This window comes from Quercus lobata, chromosome 6, assembly GCF_001633185.2.
Source record: "Quercus lobata isolate SW786 chromosome 6, ValleyOak3.0 Primary Assembly, whole genome shotgun sequence".
Lineage (NCBI taxonomy): Eukaryota > Viridiplantae > Streptophyta > Magnoliopsida > Fagales > Fagaceae > Quercus > Quercus lobata.
In genome coordinates this window covers 13,837,929-13,859,318 of record NC_044909.1, presented here as the reverse complement: position 1 = coordinate 13,859,318, position 21,390 = coordinate 13,837,929, and the positions used below count along the sequence as shown (strand labels likewise).

The following is a 21,390-nucleotide window of genomic DNA, read 5'->3' as shown; positions in this document are numbered from 1 at the left end:
ACGTGGGTAAGAAGTGGTACAGTGAATGATGGTCATGGACCTAAACCGAGAGCAGGAGGTGGAACACGGTTATTTTTTGATGAAATAACCGTGTTCCACCTCCTGCTCTCGGTTTAGGTCCATGTAAAAAGGGTGATTTCATTTTCACCTAAAGGCTATCTAGGCGTCATCAAAAATCGAAGCTAGCTAGCAACAATGGCAACAGACAGACGTGGGACCAATTTTATATAATTTTGAGCGACAACAATGTTAGGAAACAATTTTTTTTTTTTTTATCACAATTATTAAGTGGTAGGTTATGATTGTGTTTTCTTAAAAAAAAAAAAAAAAAAAATTATGATTGTAATAAGAAAAATGGTATCAACATAATATTTTCACAATAAATTTTATGTGATAAGTTATTATTTGTTTTAATTTGAATTTATCACTTAAATTATTTTTCTTCCATCCATAACAACCGGTAATAATCTACTACTTAGAATTTGTTATAAAAATATCGTAGATATAACATTTCTTTTGTAAAAGTCACTTATATGGGTTTACTATTGACACCATACATTTTCTTTAACACCAATCACAATATTTTACCTATACAATCAAGAATGTGTTTTTCAAACTCATTGATTATGTCAATCAATTTCTAAATGAAAGATTAAAAAAAGTAATGCATGAACAATATTTTCACAATAATTTCGCAAAAAATCGTAGGTGGCAATTTTTTATTGGGTCTAATATGGACCTACTATTGACATCACATTTTTAGCTATTAGTAGCAACTTGTCAGTTATCACTTAGCATTTATTATGAAATTATGGTGAACGTAACATTAATCGATTCAAAATATTTCTTTCATACTTAGCACTTAGTGAACATCTCATTACGATACATTAACACAGGAATTAAATCTAAATGATACAAAACCGTATGAATACAAATGTTAAAATTTTAGAGAATACAGATCTTGTCTCTCTTTATGCTCTACTAATCACAAAGTTTAAAATGGAAAACAATCAACCCATATGATAAATTATGATTTGTGGAATATAAATTGAGACACAAAAGCCGTATAGAAGACTTGTATTCAATTTTCGTATGCCAAACTAAAATTACCTCAAACTTGGGTATAAATTGCAATTATCTAAATAGTTTGGGTATAAATTGCAATTATCTAAATAATATGCTTTACCAATCACAAAGTTTAAAATGGAAAACAATCAACTCACATAATAAATTGTGATTTGTGGAACATAAAGTGACACAAAAGGGATAAAGAATATTTGTATTCAATTTTAGTAGGACAAACCAAAATGATCTGTGTTCAATTTTAGTAGGACAAACCAAAATGATCTCAAACTTGGGTATAAACTGCAATTGTCTAAATAGTATTTTAAATTGTTAACCAAGGTCATTGAAGCAACAACGTAATTAAGGCCCATCACTCATTGTCTATACATCTAAGCCCAAATCACACAGGCCCATATCCACAGTATTGCCCACCGCTAGTAGAGGCAAAATCGTCGCTTGCTTTTTAACAATTGTCATTTGACTTTCGACAAAACTCACCGCAGAATCAAGCAACAGAAGACAATTTCGTAACACAACCACACATCTTCTCCAGCTGTCTTTTTCCGTGAATTCCAAAAAATCTCCTCCTTTTCAAATCCTATATAATTTCGCCAAAAGCCAAAAAAAAAGAGTTCAATTCCTTTCTCTGATTCAAACCCTCAAAACAACACCACAAATCTATGGGGAAGCTTAACTCTTTCAAGGACCAGTACTCCATTGGTTCGTTCTTCTCTACAAACTTCAAAAATTTCCTTCAAACTCTTATATTTCTTTATCCAAGGGATTTTATTTTTATTTTTATTTTTGGTGCAGATGAACGTGTTGAAGACTCAAAAAATATCATTTCGAAATACCCTGACCGAGTCCCTGTAAGTTTTTCTAAATTGCCTTATCATAAGTGTTGCATTAAAATTAGTAATTGTAACGTGGCTAAAAAAAATTGTCTGTTGACAAATTTGCATGATTATTCGTTTTGGGTTGAATTAGTTATTTATTTTTTATTTGATTTGTATTTATAATTTTATGAATAGATCATGTATTGAATGGGTTAGTAGATATAGGAATTTGAACACTACAAGATTATTTTATTTCATTTTTATAGATACAGTTGGATTGAATTATGGTGTAAATTCCATGATGATTGCTCCTTAATATCAGGAAAGATACCAATGGTTCCTTTCTTATGTAGGCAAAATGTTGAAGACTTCAGATATGAGCAATGTTAGTGGGAAAACTAGAGAGACAAGTTAAGACCATAAAAAGAGGGTACAGTTAACAGATGCCCATAGGGCATTTGTTAATTGACCATTTTAGGATAGTTTTAACTTTTGATATTACTTTTATGGGAAATATAAAAAGCTAAAAAAAAAAAAAAAAAAAATAAGTTACATTTTTCTTTTCCCATAAAAGTTTCTAAAAATATTTGCTAGACAATACCCTTAGGGCATGCGTTAATTTTTTTCCCCGCAAAAAAGAAAAGAAAGTAAAATCAATTCGGAGATTTATGGGGTTCAGTGTCTTCATCCATGGGAGTGAGCGGCTGAGAACTCCCTAAATTGAATTTCCCAATATACCCTTACCCGTGAGGCTTTTAAAGTAGAGACTGGTGTTACATTCGCATTCAAAATTTGAGTCACTGTCTCTAAGATGTCAAGAGAAACTGGGATGTATAAATACTGGACCGTCGATATTTTGTTCATGATAATTTGAAAAAGCATTAGCTTATGCCCTTTTTGCTCTAATCTGTAATAGGCCATGGTCAAAAGGTTGATGTTATTTAATGTGATTGTAAGTTGAGATGTCTTAGCAGCTTAAATTGAATGTTTGTTGAGTAATCAAAGTTTGAGTTTGTGAGTGCAATGCCTCTCTAAAAGCCTCTTTTATTACTATTGATCTCAAACTTTCCAAAACATCATTGTCCAAACTAAATAAATGATTAAATAAGATCAATTCTGAAGCTTCAGGTTTTCCTCTTTACAAGTAAAGGATCAAATTTAAATGATGACTCAGTGACATGAGGTTACCTTTAGTTTGGATTTGGTTATCATTTTTGTCACATATAGAACCAAGATCCTATGTGAATTTCAACTTACAAAAAGTTGTGATAGTCTCTGGCTCTCTGCTTTTGTTTTAGCTGAAATATCTATTGTATTTGTAATTAGTATGTTCACTCATAAACACAGCTGTTGCAGCTCATTAAGGTTTCTCTTTGTGTGTTCTTTCAGATAATCATTGAAAGATACTCAAGGACAGACCTGCCTGAAATGGAAAAGAAAAAGTAGGCTCTACCGCTCTAGCTATTATAATTTTCTATGTTTCTTACAATGCTTTTAGACTAACTTTGTTTTGTTAAAAGCAAGATTTGTGCCATATTAATACATGTGGGATTCAACTTGAAGAACTTAATTACTTCTTGGCCGCTATTTTTGTGATATTGACATGCAACAAATAGACAAGGTTGCTGACTTTAGGTTATTTTCCTGGTTTAGTGCAGTCGTAATGTATTTGCTAATGCATTTCTATATGTTATTAGTCTCATTTAGTGTGGATAACATCTTCATCTAGAAAATAAGAGAGCTTTGCTTTTGTCAGTTATGCTTAGTGTTTGGAGTATTCTTCCACGTTCTTTGCCTGTTGCTCTTTATGTTGAACAACAGACTCTCGTTAGATGAATCTCTTTATTTTATCATTTTGATGAAATCAGAATGCATCAGTGCAGATTATGTGTACCAATTGCTGTTGAATCGCGATCTAGTTAACTGATAGATATTGGCCCTTTCTTTTTCTAGATTCTAACATAGAGGAGACTAATCTGTATCTTGTATATGCTTATTTATTCTAGATTCCTGGTTCCTCGAGACATGTCTGTTGGGCAATTTATCCACATCTTGAGTAGCAGACTACATTTGACCCCAGGAAAAGCTCTGTTTGTTTTTATCAAAAACACATTGCCTCAAACAGGTAACTTGAGCAGTTTTTTTGGCTCTTGCTAAAGTTGGGTTAGCTTCTGCCTTGTGTTAGAAACACCCTAACACATATTGATAATGATTTTCATCTACAGCCAGTCTTATGGACTCCATATACGAATCTTACAAGGATGATGACGGGTTTTTGTATATGTGTTACAGCAGTGAGAAAACCTTTGGCTAATATATTCCGTAATTCCTCAATAATGTACATGTCTATTCTTCGTTCTTGTAAAGTACTTGTGATCCACTGATTCCAAAACATGAACATGCCCATGTGGCTTGACGCAATAATTTCATTTGTAAAGAACATGTATTTTATAATGCCCCTAATAAAATTGACTGTTTATAAAGAGTAAATGGCTCCACATTTTTTCAATCTTTAGGTCCGTTTGGATTGAGCTTATTTTTGCTGAAACTGAAAACTGAAATTGAAAACACTGTAGCAAAATAATTTTTAAATGTGTGAATAGTGTCGTAGGATCCATTTTTAATGAAAAAGTTGCTAGAAAATGGAATTTGTGGGATCGTAAACAGTGCACAAATACACTGTTTACAGTTGACTTGGTCAAATAGTGCAACTAAAAAAAAAAAAAAAAGTCAGAAAACGCACCGCAGGATTCAGCGAAAAACGTTGAATCCAAACGGGCACTTTATCAGTTTTAAAAAGAAAATCTTGAACAGACTTCATACTTTGATATTACCTAGAAAGGCAAAAATAATGCAATATTTTCTTGAGGTGGCTCTTCCTATGCATAGGTTATTTCATTTTTCTTCATCAATTTTTTTTGGTGGGGGTTTGATTTTTTTTGGTTAGGAAACAATGGCTGCATGGGAAACATAGCCACTCCTATTGCTTACCTGCCTCCTACTTGGTAAGCAGTCTTGGCAGCAACCGCATTAACCATTTTGTTATACTTACTTTGAGTCGAAAGTTCAATTATATGCGTTTTGTTGATTTGTGTGTGTGTGTGTGTGTGTGTGTGTGTGTGTGTGTGTGTGTGTGTGTGAAGGATATATTCCAATATATGGTACTAACTGACTGCTTGACAGATACCTTTGGCAAATTGGCAGCTAATCCTCTTGATAATACAATAGTAGCATGTAAATGTGCAAATGTCATTAGTAGCATGTAAATGTGCAAATGTCATGGCAGGATCATAGCATTTATAATATAATTGAACAAAGAATCAAAATACAGGTAGTTTAAACTTTACACACACAAGCAGCTGTAAGGCTGCACTAAAAAAAGGCGCAGCTGTGAGGCTGGAAGCCTGCAAATACCAATGCTAGAGTACAGGGGCGGCTTAACATAATTTGGGGCCTAAGGCGAAAAATTTATGCGGGACCTTTAATATGTAAATATTAATTAAACAAAATTATTTAATACTAATTAAATTATTAATTTGATACATTAAATACATAAATAATACCAACTAGACTAATGTTAATTTCATATAGAGAATTGAATATCATAGTTGAATTATAAATATTAATAAAAAGAAATAAAAATATATTGTGATTGAAAAAGATGCTTTATTTTGAATATAAGACGATGCATAGTTAAAAAAAAAGTTGTAATCTAATTTTTAATTTTATATTTTGATTTTAAGAGTGAGAGAGATAGATATTATTTGGTGTATGGTTTTATAGGATATTAATTTACAAAAATAAAAGTTTCAACCTATTAGGACATTTTTTTGAAATATTTTAGGATTTTAATTGAGTTAAGGTTCTATTGGTCTCGTACTTTGAGAGTCTTAATAGAAATGAAAAAGAAAAATGCGCTAATTAAAAACACTATAAAATGTTCAAAATATAATGTGATATTGTCTCTCATTGATAAACTTCATCAATTTAACTAATGAATGTTTATATCATGTTTTTTGTGATTAATAACACGGCAATTTGTAAGCCAATAGTAAAATTTGTACATCACTAATAAGAAAAAATGCACAACATTTAGAAAATATATATGATTTTATAAAAATTTGGGTGTTTAACTATGAAAAATAGGACCTTTTTTCCTAAGGAATTTTTTTTTTTTTTTTTTTGTGGGGCCTTAGGCCTAGGCCTAACTTGCCTAGGCCTTGAGCCGGCCCTGCGAGAGTACTACATTATACTTGAGGTAAATGTCTCAAATTACATGCCATCATTCCACCAATTCCAATAATCTCAAATGAAACCAATCGTACGCAGCAATCAAAGATCAACATTTGCCAGTGGAGTGAGCAATCTGGAAGCATTTTAAGGAAATAAAGATCATTAAAGGAAAGCCAGTTAAGGAAATCAATATTTTTTTTATTTTTTATTTTTTTACTGAAACGATAGAATCAGTTAAGGAAATCATAAAAGTGGGAAAAGAAGAAAATATGACAACCCATTGTATCCACTATGCCAAAATCAGGAATAAACTATTTTTTTGAGTAATGTTATAGCCACAACTATTTTACAAAGGGCAAGACTTAAGTACAGTATTTAGGTGTTGTTTTTAAGGTTTCCCTCTGAAAATTCTGCCATGTAAATTTTTTTTTTTTTTTTCATGAGATGAAAGTGTATTTTTAAGTTAAATAGCCACATGGCAGAATCTTAAAAAGAGAAGTCAAAGAATAGCACTTAAGGTATTGTACCTAAGTTTTGTCATTTTACAAAATGTTGATGTGGCAAAATTTTATTGGGTTTTATGTAGGCCCACCACTATCATCATTTTTTTACATACCAATAATCATTCACTACATTAACCATTTGTAAAATAATTTGTGTCTATAGTATTTTTCTTTCTTGAGAAGCAATTTCCCACATATTTCCTCCTAACTAAACACTAAATAAGGGACATAATCTTTTTTTTTTTCTATAATATATCATCAACATTTAAACAAAAAATTTACTAACTATTTTGATATCGCAAAATCCAATTCACTAGAAAAACTCTTCTTTTGCTACAGCTTATTAGTCTTATGTATAATTTTTTTTTTTTTAAATTGAGATAAACTATATTTTTGTCTTGCTTATTTTTTCAAACAATAAACCAATGAAAATAATCTTATACCAAACAAGCAATCTAGTTTTTTTTTTTTTTTTTTTAGGTCTAACATTAAAGGCTATTTATGAACACTTTGGGCTGATTTGAGAAAAAACTTGATTACATTTGTTTAATTAGCAAACGGGCCAAGTTTAATCTTAAGTTTAACCTTAATTATTAAGTGAGCAAAACTCAAACATCATAATGTATACTTGAACAAGCTCGTGAGTATGCAACTTGATTTGTGTATGTATAATATCATTATATATACATGCAAAAGATATACTTATTTAGACTTGAGATTGAATTGTATAATGTTGTAAATAATTCATAAAATACAACACTATTATTTATAATATAAATATAAATAGTTCATTATGTAATAAAAACTAGTCGCTAACCTATGCGATGCACGGGAAAGCTATTAGATATGAGATTTTAAAAACTTTTCATTAAACTTCCCACCACAAATATATAAATTTACCGGAACACAAACTTTTAGTATGAAAACAAAGATAATGATATTTAATGGATAGGATAATAACACAGGCTTTTAGAAGAAAACAATTTGATTTAAAAAGTCAGAAATTTTAGCACAAGCAAGGGCAACTACAATTGTCAAGGAAGGATTAAAGGTCCTATAAGATATATTTTTTCCAATATTTGGGCCCAATGGTAGAGTTCAAAGAAGGCGACTTGTTACACAAAATTCTTCTCGTTATAATCAAAATCCTAAAGTGAATATTCAATCCAAAAATGTGTAACCAATGTTATATATTAAAGTGTTGTACATGACAGAGAATAGAAAAAACATATTCTTATGACCACGCCCATATAGCTTCTAAGTTCTAACTATTATGCTAAGTAACCAAACAATATTAGTAATTGAAAAAGTATCATAATCTAGTATACTAATTTAAAAGTTACAATTTCAAACACAACCTCACTATGAAAATTCCACCGACGTTCAAATATCACTTAGCTTAAGTAAAACTATAAAAGTAATAAAACTAACATTTGGAATAGAGGGTTAAAGCGTATCTTTTGAATTTGGAACACTTTAAAACAATAATAGCAAATTTCAAAACCAAATATAAATATATTAACATATAATACGGAACACTATTATAGATTTATATTATACAAGGTTCTTAGCTATCTCTGCTAATTCCAATTGAATTAGATTTCTATTCCATTTGGTAACTTCTATCTCTACTAATTTTTATTGAATTTAGGTTTCTATTCTATGTGGTAACTTATGTCGCCTAATTCTAATTGAATTAGGTTTCCATTTGACCTATAGCTTCTTCTCCTAATTCTAATTGAACTTCTCTCCTAATTGAATTAGGTTTCCATGTAATTAGCATGCTTATAAAATAGTTTTGCATTTTTTTTAATCTTATCCTTTCTACTTAAGAATAAAAAAACTGACTTTATGAAATAAAGTCACTAGCTTTTTAATTCATGAATAGAAATTTTTTTGAAAGGTTTGGATTGAAAGTTGCTTCTGTAACTTTGAATCTAAACCCTTGAATAAAAAAAATTGGAAAAAAAAAATCAAAATGTCAAAATTGTTGTGAGAGAATTTCACTCTACAATAACCTAGTGGTATATTGCACGGAATCTCCATTCATGAATGGGTGATGTTTAAGGATGTAAAAACCAATTAACTAAATTGTTTGATGAATATATACATTACAATCTATAATATAAGCCAAGAAATAGCAAACGAAAAGGAAACATAGAATATAAAGGCATCTTTAAAGATTTTGCATAAGTACCAAGAAATATATTCACACAGACTATTAAAGGAAAAACAAACACAAACACAGACCATACACAAACTAATATTAAAGAAAGAATACAAAAACTAAAGAGAGAAAGCTATGAAGAGAAATTTTTGTATCTTGAGAAAGAAGTGTTTGTAACAAAAGAATAATTTACGGCAACACACGTAGGTTTATACATATATAGGAGAGTAAGTCGGCACCTCCTTCACTGTGAAGGAGTTTGCATTGCATACAAACATGATTTAGAGACTTCCACGCCACTCCAATAAAATCTAATTCCTAATGGGACTCTTAATTCATGGCAACCGACTAAGTGGCATTAATCTTAATATACGTATATATATATGATCTTCTAATATCTATCATATAAAATCAGATTTTTTTTTTAAATAATGCTGACGTGGAAAATTGTAGGAGCTTTAGAGGCTTCGGTTTTATATATATTGATTATATATAACTTTTAACAATATTAAGGTTAGAAAATATTGATTATTATTATAGGTTTATAAACATAAATTATTTTATTTAATCAAGTCAAAGTTATAATTTAGTCACTAATTATTAGCATAAGTCTATTAAGAGGTGAAGCATACACAAACTTTTCTAAGTGGGGAGGGGGAATTCAAATTGTGAATATCTTGTTGGAAATACTATATTATGATATTGCTATTTTGTTTTCTTTTTTTTTCTTTTTTTTTCTTTTTATTTGAGAAAAACTATGCTATTGCTGTTTTTTTTTTTGTGTGGCTGAATTATTGCTGTTGAGTGTTGACTATTGAGTTACAAGTTTTCTGACTTGTACAGAAGAAGTTTTTTTTTTTTTGAGAAACTTGTACAGAAGAAGTTAATAAAGTACTTTGTAACAAATTAATCTGGTGATTATAACTTGAGCTTGGCTAGGTAGCAGAACCAACTACCAAGTATCAACACTACTCTAAACGGTGCGTTTCAATGATGAAAGCGTGAAAATGAAAATAATTCCGCTTCTTCTCTTCCACCTGTCGATCAAAGCGTTGGACTGCTAGTTCTTCCAGAGATTTCTAATTCTCAAACAATCTCACCCAGTTCAGTCCAAAATAAAAATCATGGAGTGATCGTAGTGGCTCTGCTCCTTGCGAGTTGCGAATAAAAGTGAAAAAAAAAAAATGAAAGAAGAAATGTGCTTGGAGTGCCTGCAACGCCGGATCAAGTCGGATTTCTCAGACCGGCAACTCGTTTTCTCCTATGCCCTCTCTCATTCCGCTCTCCCTCTCGCCTCTACTGCCGTCGTTCAGGTCTCTCTCTCTCTCTTCAATGCTTTGTGTTTTTTATAACAATTTGGATTTGTTTTGATTTCATTGTTTTGTTGCAGATGTGTAATCCAAGTGGGGAGGCCTCAGCTTCTCACTTCATAGTGGTGTATCTTCCCAGTACAGACCACAATTGCTTAACCAAATACGTGTAATTATACCATCTCTTCCATTTCTTTTTTTTTACTCTTTTTGTATCAGCTTTCTTTCTTTCTTACTTTGTTTATGGAAAGTCATTAGCATAGGGATAATTGTTCACTTTTTTGTTAAAATAGAAAGTAGGAAATAAAATGATGTAGAGAGAGAGAGAGAAACAAAGAGAGGAATCACAGCAGCCTATGGTATTACGAAACCATTTTTGCTATATTGAATTGTGTGTAATAATAAACCTAATGTATGACCGTAAAATCACAGCAGCCTATGGTATTACGAAACCATGGTCTACTTGTTTATGGGAATGTTCTAATATATAATATCATAATATATTCTAACAATAAGGAGCTAGTTAGTTATTCTTGGAATTTAAGTGAATGATATGGAAAAACTAAAACTATTGATTTTTTTTTTTTGGGGTGCAGTAATGAATATATTGAAGGAAGTGATAATCATGGGATTGATGATATTTGTCGAGATCAAGGAGAGGTTGGAGTGGGAATTAGCAGCAACGAAACTACTTTATCGAATGATAATCAGTGTTTGTCAAGTGGTGGTGATAAGAATTCATTAGAGAGTTCTACATGTAACCATTCCGGTAGGTTCTCTTGCTTTAGGACAGTTACTGCGTTGGCCCCAATTGCCCGTGTTGGCATTTGTTCCCAATCGATTCTTGAAGAGGTTGTTGCCAACTACTTGTCTGGGTCTTTGGAAGATGACGTTTTGTCCTCACTTAATCTATTGATAGAAGGGAAACCTACAGGGAGAGATAGCATAAATTTTCTTAGTTTACTTGGGGTACCATCATTTGAGGAGAGTAACTTCCCTGGTTCCCTGAGGCATCCAAATATAGCTCCTGTTCTTGCAATGCTCAAGACATCTGGTCATATTAATTTGGTGCTTCCGAAAGCACCATACACCTTGGAAAACATTCTCCATTATAGTCCTAATGCTTTAAAATCGGAGTGGCATGTAAGGTTTTTAATATATCAGGTACTCTCGGCGTTGGCTTACATACATGGTTTAGGGGTTGCCCATGGTAATATATGCCCATCCAGTATAATGTTGACTGAGTCATGCTGGTCTTGGCTGAGCATTTGTGATAAGTCTTTGTTAGGATTTGACTTAAGTACAAGAGATAATGAATGCACTGATACTGCCCCTGCGAAGATAGGTTGTTGCATAGAGGATTGTCTTTCTCAAGGTCTCTATGCTGATTTGAAGCTTTCCACATCTATAGACTGGCATTATGATTTTAATAAGTGGTGGAGGGGAGAGATGAGTAATTTTGAGTACCTACTCATCTTAAATAGATTAGCTGGGAGACGGTGGGGTGACCACACATTTCATACTGTAATGCCTTGGGTGATAGATTTTAGCATGAAACCTGATGAGAATTCTGATGCCGGCTGGAGGGATTTAAGCAAGAGCAAATGGCGGTTGGCAAAAGGGGATGAACAGTTGGACTTCACCTATTCGACATCTGAAATCGCCCACCATGTATCGGACGAATGCCTTTCTGAATTGGCAGTCTGCAGTTACAAAGCAAGGAGGTTACCTTTGAGTGTCCTGCGTACAGCTGTTCGTTCAGTCTATGAACCCAATGAGTATCCCTCTACCATGCAAAGACTGTACCAATGGACCCCTGATGAGTGCATTCCAGAGTTTTACTGTGATCCCAAAGTTTTTAGTTCTCTGCATGCTGGGATGACTGATTTGGCCATACCTTCATGGGCAGGTAGTCCTGAGGAGTTCATTAAATTACATCGTGATGCTTTGGAAAGTAACCTAGTCTCACGCCAAATCCATCATTGGATTGATATCACCTTTGGGTACAAAATTTCGGGTCAGGCAGCTATTGCTGCCAAAAATGTTATGCTGCCTTCTTCAGAGCCCACAATGCCAAGGTCAGTGGGACGCCGCCAGCTCTTTACTCAACCACACCCCATGCGTCGGGGTTCTACCAAGAAAGCATGTGATAGCACCAGTAAATCAACTATGCATCAATGCCAAGCAAATGAAGTAGAGAGTGAGAAATCTGTCCTCTTTGATACTGCTTATTTACAAGAGTTAGAAGAAGCCTCTGCCTTTTCTGAACAAGCTAGGCATTTGAGTGCTCTTTATGGCTGTGATCCTGAACATTTTGGGAAGGATGTCAATCCTGCGGGGGAGCTATCAGGTGAGAATTTCAAGAGAAGTATATCTACACTCTCTGACATTATCGGAAACAACAGGTTGCCATTTGATATTGATCTGAGTTATCTTCTTGAGCATATTGAGGTGGAGGGTGAAGGTTCCATGGGATATCAAGAGTTACTACTTTGGAGGCTGGGGTCATCTTGTTCAAGGACTTGCTTTGAACGTGCTGCAAAGGACATATTTTCTGTAGGTTGTGTTTTAGCAGAACTTCATTTGAGGAAGCCACTTTTCGATTCAACTTCATTGGTCATGTACTTGGAGAGTGGAATATTACCTGGATTGATCCAGGAACTTCCTCCTCACACTAAAGTACTTGTTGAAGCATGCATTCAGAAGGACTGGATGAGGTATTTATTCTGTTTTTTCAAATTTTAAATATGATACCATGTGTTGTTGAAGATTGTGATACTATGCATGTTACATTCTAGGGTGCTTCCTTCTTTATTTTGGTTTATCCCCTACCCACACCCCCCCCCCCCCTTTTTCTGGGGAGGGGGTGTTCTTATGTGTTTCTTCTTCATGTTTGTGGGGCACTTTTATGTATTACTGAAGTTTAATTTTCTTTCCTGTTCATTGCTTCTAATCATTAGGAGGCCATCTGCTAAAAGTCTTTTAGATTCACCTTATTTTCCCGCGACGGTTAAATCATCATACTTGTTTCTTTCTCCCCTTCAACTTCTTGCTAAAGATGGCTCCCACCTTATTTATGCTGCAAATTTTGCAAAGCAAGGAGCCCTCAAGAAAATGGGAACATTTGCGGCTGAAATGTGTGCTCCATACTGCTTACCGCTAGTAGTGACTCCTCTGTCTGATACTGAAGCTGAATGGGCTTATATACTACTAAAAGAATTCATAAAATGCTTGACTCCAAAAGCAGTGAAGGCACTGGTCTTGCCTGCTATCCAGAAGATTTTACAGGCTAGTTTTAAACTTTGATTTTAAAAATTTTCTGGTTTATGGGCTTTCTTTTTTGATCTCCAACTCATTGAGATATTAATTTCAGACTACAGGTTATTCACACTTGAAGGTTTCTATTCTTCAAGATTCATTTGTGCGAGAGATTTGGGATCGGGTTGGTAAGCGAGCATATCTCGAAACAATACATCCTTTGGTCATATCAAACTTGTACATTGCTCCTCATAAGAGTTCAGCGGCTGCTGCTTCTGTGCTGCTAATCGGATCTAGTGAAGAGCTTGGTATACCTGTTACCATTCATCAGGTTAAAATTATCCTAAAATTCTCAGTTTTGTGACTTAATAGAAACCGGCATTTGAGTATGCCGATCTATATCTATCTATCTTTATACAGAGATTCAATACTGAAAGTGTGTGCAAACACAAATAGACACAAACACACACACACACACACACACACACACAACACCCCCACAAAGACAAACTGTGGCATGAGTAATTTTTCATTGCATTTGTTGCATTCTAATTTCAAGTTGTTGAATCAGACAATCTTGCCTCTAATTCACTGCTTTGGGAAAGGTCTCTGTGCTGATGGAATTGATGTCCTGGTTAGAATTGGTATTCTTGGTTCATTGGGTTTTGTTTCTGATGTCTTTTCTGGAATTGGCATGTTCGGCCTCTAAGCCACTTTTATATTTTGACTTTTCAGGTGGTCTTTTAGGGGAGACATTTGTTGTCAAACAGTTGCTACCATTGCTAAAACACGTTGTTCGTTCCTGCATTGATGTCTCATCTATGAAGAAGCCTGAGCCTGTCCAGAGCTGGAGTGCTCTAGCACTTATTGATTGTCTAATGACATTAGATGGCCTGGTTGCATACTTGCCAAGGGAGGTGGTTGTAAAGGAGCTAGTTGATGTACGGGATTTTTATTCTCATTTTTGTTCCAGTTTTGTTTTATTGGAACATTTGAGAGTTAACAATGTACCTCTCTTTTCATTATGCAGGATCGAAGTTGCCTTCATGTTATGGTTCTTATGCATAAGAATTTGGAATTTGCGGTGCTTCAGGTGCTTCAAATTTCTCTATTAACTTGCACGGGGTGCAGTCACTCATCGTAGTGGATTTATAGGATTTATTTTGTTGCTTGTCTTGATATAACTTGGAGTTGTCCTTGTAATAATTGGATGAAATCATAAAGAAAGAGTTAATCAATTTTTGGCCAAATTATCTCTCTTTTTTTTTTAATTGGTAAGTTACACACACCTAGTGGATTTTGAACCCATGATCTCTCCCTCCACCCCTTTTTTTGGGGAGGAGTGCCCATTCAGATTAAGCTCATTGGCTAAAAGAAACTATTTAAGTCACTTATGTGATGCTTACTAGATTCAAGTGAGATTCTTGCCTTTTCGATAATTTGATAGTTACAACTTACAATGGGGATGGGGGGAGTTGAACCCTGGATATTTCCATTAGAAAAACCAGGAGGTGCCAGTTGAGCTACAAGGCTCTTGGTAGATTTTTGCCTTTTTCAATTGGATTTGAAACACAAATGCATAGCAGATCAGGCATTCACCTGTTCTGTGTCTCCATTAGTTTTGCTATATACAACAAACATTTGATATTTCCTGGCATTTCTAATCAACAACATCAAAATGTCTACGCCTCATATTGCTCCCTTTAGTTCCTCGTAATCTGTGTTGTGTTAATGGAGTTGTAAGTAGGGAAAAATTTTGTTGATTTTTTTTATTTAAAAAAAAAAAAAAAAATCCAATTCAATCAATTGTTGCAACTTTCCTTGCCAATGCTGGAATTTATAATGAGTTCATTTGTAATTCTGTCAATCCCACCTTTTCCCTTTTTTATATCTCAAATGTGAGCTATTAGTTTTAAGATTCCAATATTGCAATATTCCTTTCTCTGCCAGGTTGCTGCTACTACTCTCATGGCAGTTTGTCAGCGGATTGGATCGGATCTGACAGCATTGCATGTTCTACCACAACTTAAAGAGCTATTTGATGAGATTGCTTTCTCACAGGAAGTTATTGGAGGATCTCCTCTTAACAGAAGTGTGAAGGTTTCTAAAGCAAAAATTGATGGGGAGGTTCAAATTGAAAGCCGTATGGACCTTGTGTGAGTGCTGATCACATTTCACATCATCAGATTAGAAGCTTAGTTAAATTGAAAATTATTGTCTACAATTAGGATGTATTGAATTTTTTAGCATATTTGCAGGTTGATTCTGTACCCTTCTTTTGCATCTCTTCTTGGGATAGAGAAACTTCGACAGTGTTGTGCAACATGGTTGCTTCTTGAGCAATATCTTTTACGGTGTCATAATTGGAAGGTATGAGAGCTTCACGGTTTTTAGTTTGTCTCTAGTATGAGTTTGCTTGTATGAAGTTTTGTGTCACGCATGTGCTTACGCACACACAATTTGTTTCACTTCAAAATTCTGAACTTGTTATGATTCAGTGGGAATATACAGGAGAATCACCTCGAAGTGGTTCAGAAAATAATAAAAGGCCTTTATTCAGCTCAAGGTCTGAATACAATCCTGCTAAGCTGTTACTTAATGGGGTCGGATGGTCAATTCCACAATCTCAAGGAGTTAGAGGTACAAAAAACTTGATTCCTCAGAAATGGATTTATGAAGTTCAAAAGAGTCCAGTTGAGATAGATGCATCAACATCAAATCTTGTGAAGCGTGAGCCATGGTTTTGGTTCCCTAGTCCAGCTGTTAGCTGGGATGGGCCTGATTTTCTTGGTCGTGTAGGGGGTCTCAAAGATGAACTTCCATGGAAGATAAGAGCATCTGTTATACACTCTGTCCGTGCGCATCATGGGGCATTGAGATCTTTAGCTGTTTGCCGAGATGAGTCTACAGTATTTACTGCAGGAATTGGCCCTGGATTTAAAGGAACTGTTCAGAAATGGGAACTCACAAGAATCAATTGTGTATCTGGCTATTATGGTCATGAAGAGGTTGGTTTATTGTACGCGCTTGCGCTTTAAATGAAACTTTGTATGCTATATATTTCATTGCAATCACATTGTTGGTTGCCTTTTCCAGCAGAACTTACAGGTTCTGCATGATATTTGGCAGACCTAAACTTTGTTATGGTTCTTGGCATAATGCTTTTGCTTAACCAGATGTCTCTAACCATCTGCAACTTCTAGGTTGTGAACGACATTTGTCTCATGTCGTCCAGTGGAAGAATAGCATCTTGTGATGGAACCATACACATTTGGAATAGCCGAACTGGGAAAATTATTACTGTTTTTTCTGAACCCTTGGTGGATTCCACACATCTTGCAAGCCCTTTGTCTCCTGCTTCAAAGAATAATGCTGACCAGGGTAATATGCTAAATTCCAGTACGCTAACGAGTGGGATACTGACTAGTGCCTTTGATGGGAACTTGTATACTTGTATGCATCACTTAGAATTTGTTGAGATGCTTGTGGTTGGCACTGGAAATGGTTCTCTCAGGTGAATACATACATTTAAAGTCAGATTGCATTTGAATCTTACATAGATAATGTACTGATGCAGTTCAGACTTGATCTTTCCTTATACCGTGCAGGTTCATTGATATCACCCAAGGTCAAAAGCTGCACCTGTGGAGGGGGGAGTCTGTTGAGTCTGGTTTTCCTTCTCTTGTTTCTGCCATATGCTCCAGTGGGTCTGACAAAATGCATGCAGATGGAGCTTCTGCTTCGCCATCTTGGATCGCAGCTGGTCTAAGTACAGGTCATTGTAGGTTATTTGACCCAAGGAGTGGAAATGTTATTGCCTCTTGGCGAGCTCATGATGGATATGTGACAAAGGTGTGCTTAATTTGCTAAAAGAAAAACCCATTTTAGTTTGAATTGGAGTTTCATTAACCTTATTACATGCAGTTGGCTGCACCAGAGGACCATTTGCTTATTTCAAGCTCTCTTGATAGGACTTTACGAATCTGGGACTTGAGAAGGTAATTCCGCAACTTCTCTGTTTAATAATTGTAGTTATTCAATTGACCCCTTTCAAAATCAATGTTGTATTCTAAAGCCCTTCCTTTCCTAATTGCCTCTATAATTTTTTCTCACAGGAATTGGCCACCGCAGCCCACTATTTTCAAAGGTCATTCTGATGGCGTGTCTGGTTTCTCTTTATGGGGCCAAGATGTTATTACAATTTCCAGAAATAGGATTGGACTTACGTCTTTATCTAAATCTGCTGATGAAGTACGTATATAGCAGTATTTTCTCAGTTCTCAAATGTTTACTATGTGCATTTAATTAGCATAACAATTATCTTAATGCTTTCTGCACCCTCTATTGTTGGAACACTAGGTTGAAATATATTATCAAATATCAATTTGTCACCATTCATGTTTAATTGAGAATACCGAAGCTTTATTTGGTATAGCTTTTAACTCTCAATACATGTGAGTATAATGATTAGATTACTATATGTGGAAGTATCTACTAAAAGAATTGTTGATGCGGAAGACACAAGAAGACTTTTATTTTAATTTAGTATTATTTATGTTTGCAAGTCAATTGTATTGTTAGGTTTTAAGTCATAGTAGTCTATTAGGCTATTAGTATTTTAATATGCAAGGTTATTTTTGCAATTAGGGTTATTTTTGTAAAAATTCAGTTAATTTTAAATAAAGTTGCATGTATATGTATGTACACAGGAATACAATCAAAATATTTACAGTTGTGAACAAAACACTGCAAAAACTATATAGCCAAGCAAACCACAGTTTACCGGATTGTAAAGGTTCAACTGAAAGTGCCTAGGGTTTTAAAGGATCCTAACCTGACCATTTGGTCTTTTAGTTAAGACAGCAATAATTACATGCCCTCTTTGTTTTTCAGCACAGCAATTCTAGTGAAGTATTCTTCCTCTAACAAGATAGTTATATGGTTTCTCAGTTATGAATTTATTTCTCTATTATTGTTTTTATTTTTTTAATGGATCTTTGTGATTGTCATGTGGCAGGATGGGCGTTATCGGGTCATACCTCAGAAACTCTACATGGCAGATCATGGAACAAAAAATTTATCAGTGTTATCAAGTATTAGTATTCTACCTTTCTCACGATTGTTTCTTGTTGGAACAGAGGACGGATATCTGAGACTCTGTTGTTAGATACAAATTGATACCACAAAGAAAGACTACATGTTTTCATTTTTGAGAATGGCTCGCTCTTAATTTTAGCAGAAAGGAGCTTCACATTGTAATTACAAAAACGCTATGTGCATATTCTGTCTTCTCTTCATCAGTTTATTCCCTAGGCATATACAGTTTTTTTTTTTTTTTTTTTTTTTTGGGGAGAAAGAAGAAAAGGGTTTTGTTTTTTTTTTTTTGGGGGGGGGGGGGGGGGGAGTTGCAGAGTTTGCTGCAAATACCATATCTGATACTGTGAGGCATTTGTAACTTTGTATAACAAAATTTATGTGAGGAAATGATTTGTTCAATTCAAGTAAAATGTAGGATTTTGATTATGGTCATCTAGCTGGCCTTTAATAAAATGTGCTCAATAGAGCTTTTTTATGGGGGAATTTACATATTTAAATCACAGTTAGGAATTAAGATCACAAATGAAGAGATTATATATATGATAGGTATCTTAGTTTTGAACCCTCATGTAATTCTAGGAGTTTACATAGATAAACTTGTCTTGTGTTATAAAATTGAGCAATGTTATTGATATTAACAGTTTTGACAACAAATTTCACACCTGCTAAGTTCGCATATTATTATTGAATCTCATAAAGGTTCATCATTAAATACAATTTTATTATTCACCATTAACAACTTGTTACTTCAAATAGATATATTTTTGTTCTGTTTATATTTTAAACAAGATAAACCAATAGAAATAAATTAAATTATACTAAATTACCACATAAAAATAAACCAATTCGACAATATAAACTCCAAAAGAATTAGGATTATACCAAGTCAATTCAAAGTTACATTTTCTTTTTCTTGCCTTAAAAAAAAAAGGTTAAATTTTGTTTTACATCCGACCCAAAGCTTATAATGAAAATAATTTCTTTTCCTACTTGATACTGAAAAATAATGTCACGCTTCTACTTGCACTTTCTCCTTTTGTTTTATTTTTTGTTAAGTGAAGGAAAGAACTTAGTGGATATGGTTTATAGTTTATACAGTACAAATGTTAGTTGTAAAGTACTAAAGTCTATTTTGTTTAACGTGTATTTAGGATTTTCTTAGATTTTTTTTTTTGAAAGATACATTTTAAATATTTTAAGATGTTACAAATTAGGGTCCTTCTCTAGTACCCCCTATATTTTTAGTGGGTATGGTACCCACACAAATCTCAGCCATTAAAACTATGTTGTTTTAATCTTAACCGTTAATTTTAGTTTAGTGGGAAACCTATTACCAGTAGACCAAGTAAACATATAAAAGCCAAAAAGAAAAAAGAAAAAACTGTGGTTCCTCTTCTCCAACCCTCTCCCGTCCTCCCTCTCTGGTGTTCTCTTATAAAACCCAGATTCCTTCTTTTCAAATGGGTTCCTTATGTCCATCAATTTCACTGTCATCTCCACGGTATCCCCATTTACCAACCGCTGAAGGTTTCTTAAAGGATCAAATCTTTTGATTTTTAAGGTAAGGATCAAATAAAACCCTAATTTCTTTGTTGGGTTTTGAGAATTTTTTTCAAATTCGCTCTTAAATTTCATTGTACCACAATGTAGGCAATACTTCTGTGCTGAAGAGGTACTAATTTTGTTATTTCTTTTCAGGTGGCACATAAAGTGCTTGTTGAAATGCTTCATAGGAATTCAGTTTTTCCAAACTTGTTATGTCTATGTTTTTGATGATCAGGGGGTTTGGGTTCTTGTTAGTGTGGTGTTGAAATTTGGGTTTTTTTTTTTTTTTTTTTGGGGGGGGGGTGGGATTAGCGGAGGGAAATGCTCTTCCTGATACATTTGGTCCGCTTGATAATTTGACCAAACTCAACCTGGACCAAAATCTTCTTGTAATACCACTAGTGGAGGTTGTCAAGGAAGGGGTTGAAGTTATCAAAGTTTTCATGGCTAAGAGGTGGCTAGATATATTGTTGGATGAAGAAAGGAAAAGCATGCTTGAAATGCAAGAACTGACTCAGACTGGATGGTTGACTCGCAGCACCTCCTGGTTTAAAAATTATGTTACAAATGTTTCAAAATACTTGGGATCTCCTAAAGACCTGTTTCTTGATCAGCAGCTATGATGCTCTGATAATTCATGACTCATTTTGAGTGTCACACTTTTCTTTGCTCAAATGCCAAAGCTAAGGAAGATCAAACCGGTGGCTTTGGTCTGTTACAATTTTTGTACTTGTTTCTTTTCTACTGCATCCATTTCAAGCTTGAGGGTGATGAATATCTTACTAAATTTTTTTCTTTTTTTTTTTTCCAGTTCAATTGTTGGGAAATATGAGTTTTGTAGGAAAAAATAATAGGTATCCAACTCTGCATCCTGTTTCTGATGACAACAGTTGAATGCTTATAGTTGTACTTGTACATTCACTAAATCTGGAGTGTCAAATTTTGGCACCAATCTTGCAATTTTCATTACCTTAATCAAAATTGTTTCAACTTCTTTTATAGAACATCATGCATCGAGGAGCTATGTCATCACTCTTATATATTGGCTCATCAATGAAATGATCAGAAATGTATTTATAGCTTTTGTTTCCTAGATAGGTATTTACAGTTGCAACTAAAAAAGATGTCCAACAAATTTGGGCCATTATTTTCTTTGCCTTTTGTTGTTATTGTTGTTGTAGTTTCTTATAAATATTTTAGTTTTACCAAGGCTTTTGCACTACTTTCATGGGGAGCGTAGGTAAAAGAACAAGCATAAGAACCTACTTTCAAATGTGACGTAAGTATTGCCTAATGTTGACAATGGAACCATCAAATATGAATAAAAAAATTAAAAAAAAAAAAAAGGAAACCACCGAATGTGACAAAAATACAAT

The 21,390-nt window shown here is 33.9% G+C and overlaps 2 protein-coding genes across 2 annotated transcripts; both read left to right on the top strand.

Annotated features, from left to right (window-relative positions):
* The first annotated feature begins 1,559 nt into the window (after positions 1–1,559).
* LOC115994192 (autophagy-related protein 8i-like) lies at positions 1,560–4,378 on the top strand. Its single transcript, XM_031118247.1, has 5 exons — positions 1,560–1,785; positions 1,879–1,934; positions 3,291–3,343; positions 3,908–4,026; positions 4,127–4,378. The coding sequence occupies exons 1-5, from the start codon at positions 1,746–1,748 to the stop codon at positions 4,213–4,215; spliced, it is 357 nt and encodes a 118-aa protein (XP_030974107.1). The 5' UTR covers positions 1,560–1,745; the 3' UTR covers positions 4,216–4,378.
* Positions 4,379–9,838: 5,460 nt separating this feature from the next.
* Positions 9,839–18,669, top strand: LOC115994437 (protein GFS12-like). The gene is made up of 16 exons (XM_031118591.1): positions 9,839–10,117; positions 10,195–10,283; positions 10,711–12,831; positions 13,075–13,402; positions 13,488–13,703; positions 13,944–14,016; positions 14,108–14,313; positions 14,403–14,465; positions 15,323–15,528; positions 15,631–15,742; positions 15,871–16,380; positions 16,576–16,886; positions 16,981–17,224; positions 17,297–17,370; positions 17,488–17,623; positions 18,390–18,669. Exons 1-16 carry the CDS (start codon positions 9,989–9,991, stop codon positions 18,537–18,539), a joined length of 4,968 nt encoding a protein of 1,655 aa, XP_030974451.1. The 5' UTR covers positions 9,839–9,988; the 3' UTR covers positions 18,540–18,669.
* Positions 18,670–21,390: the final 2,721 nt, after the last annotated feature.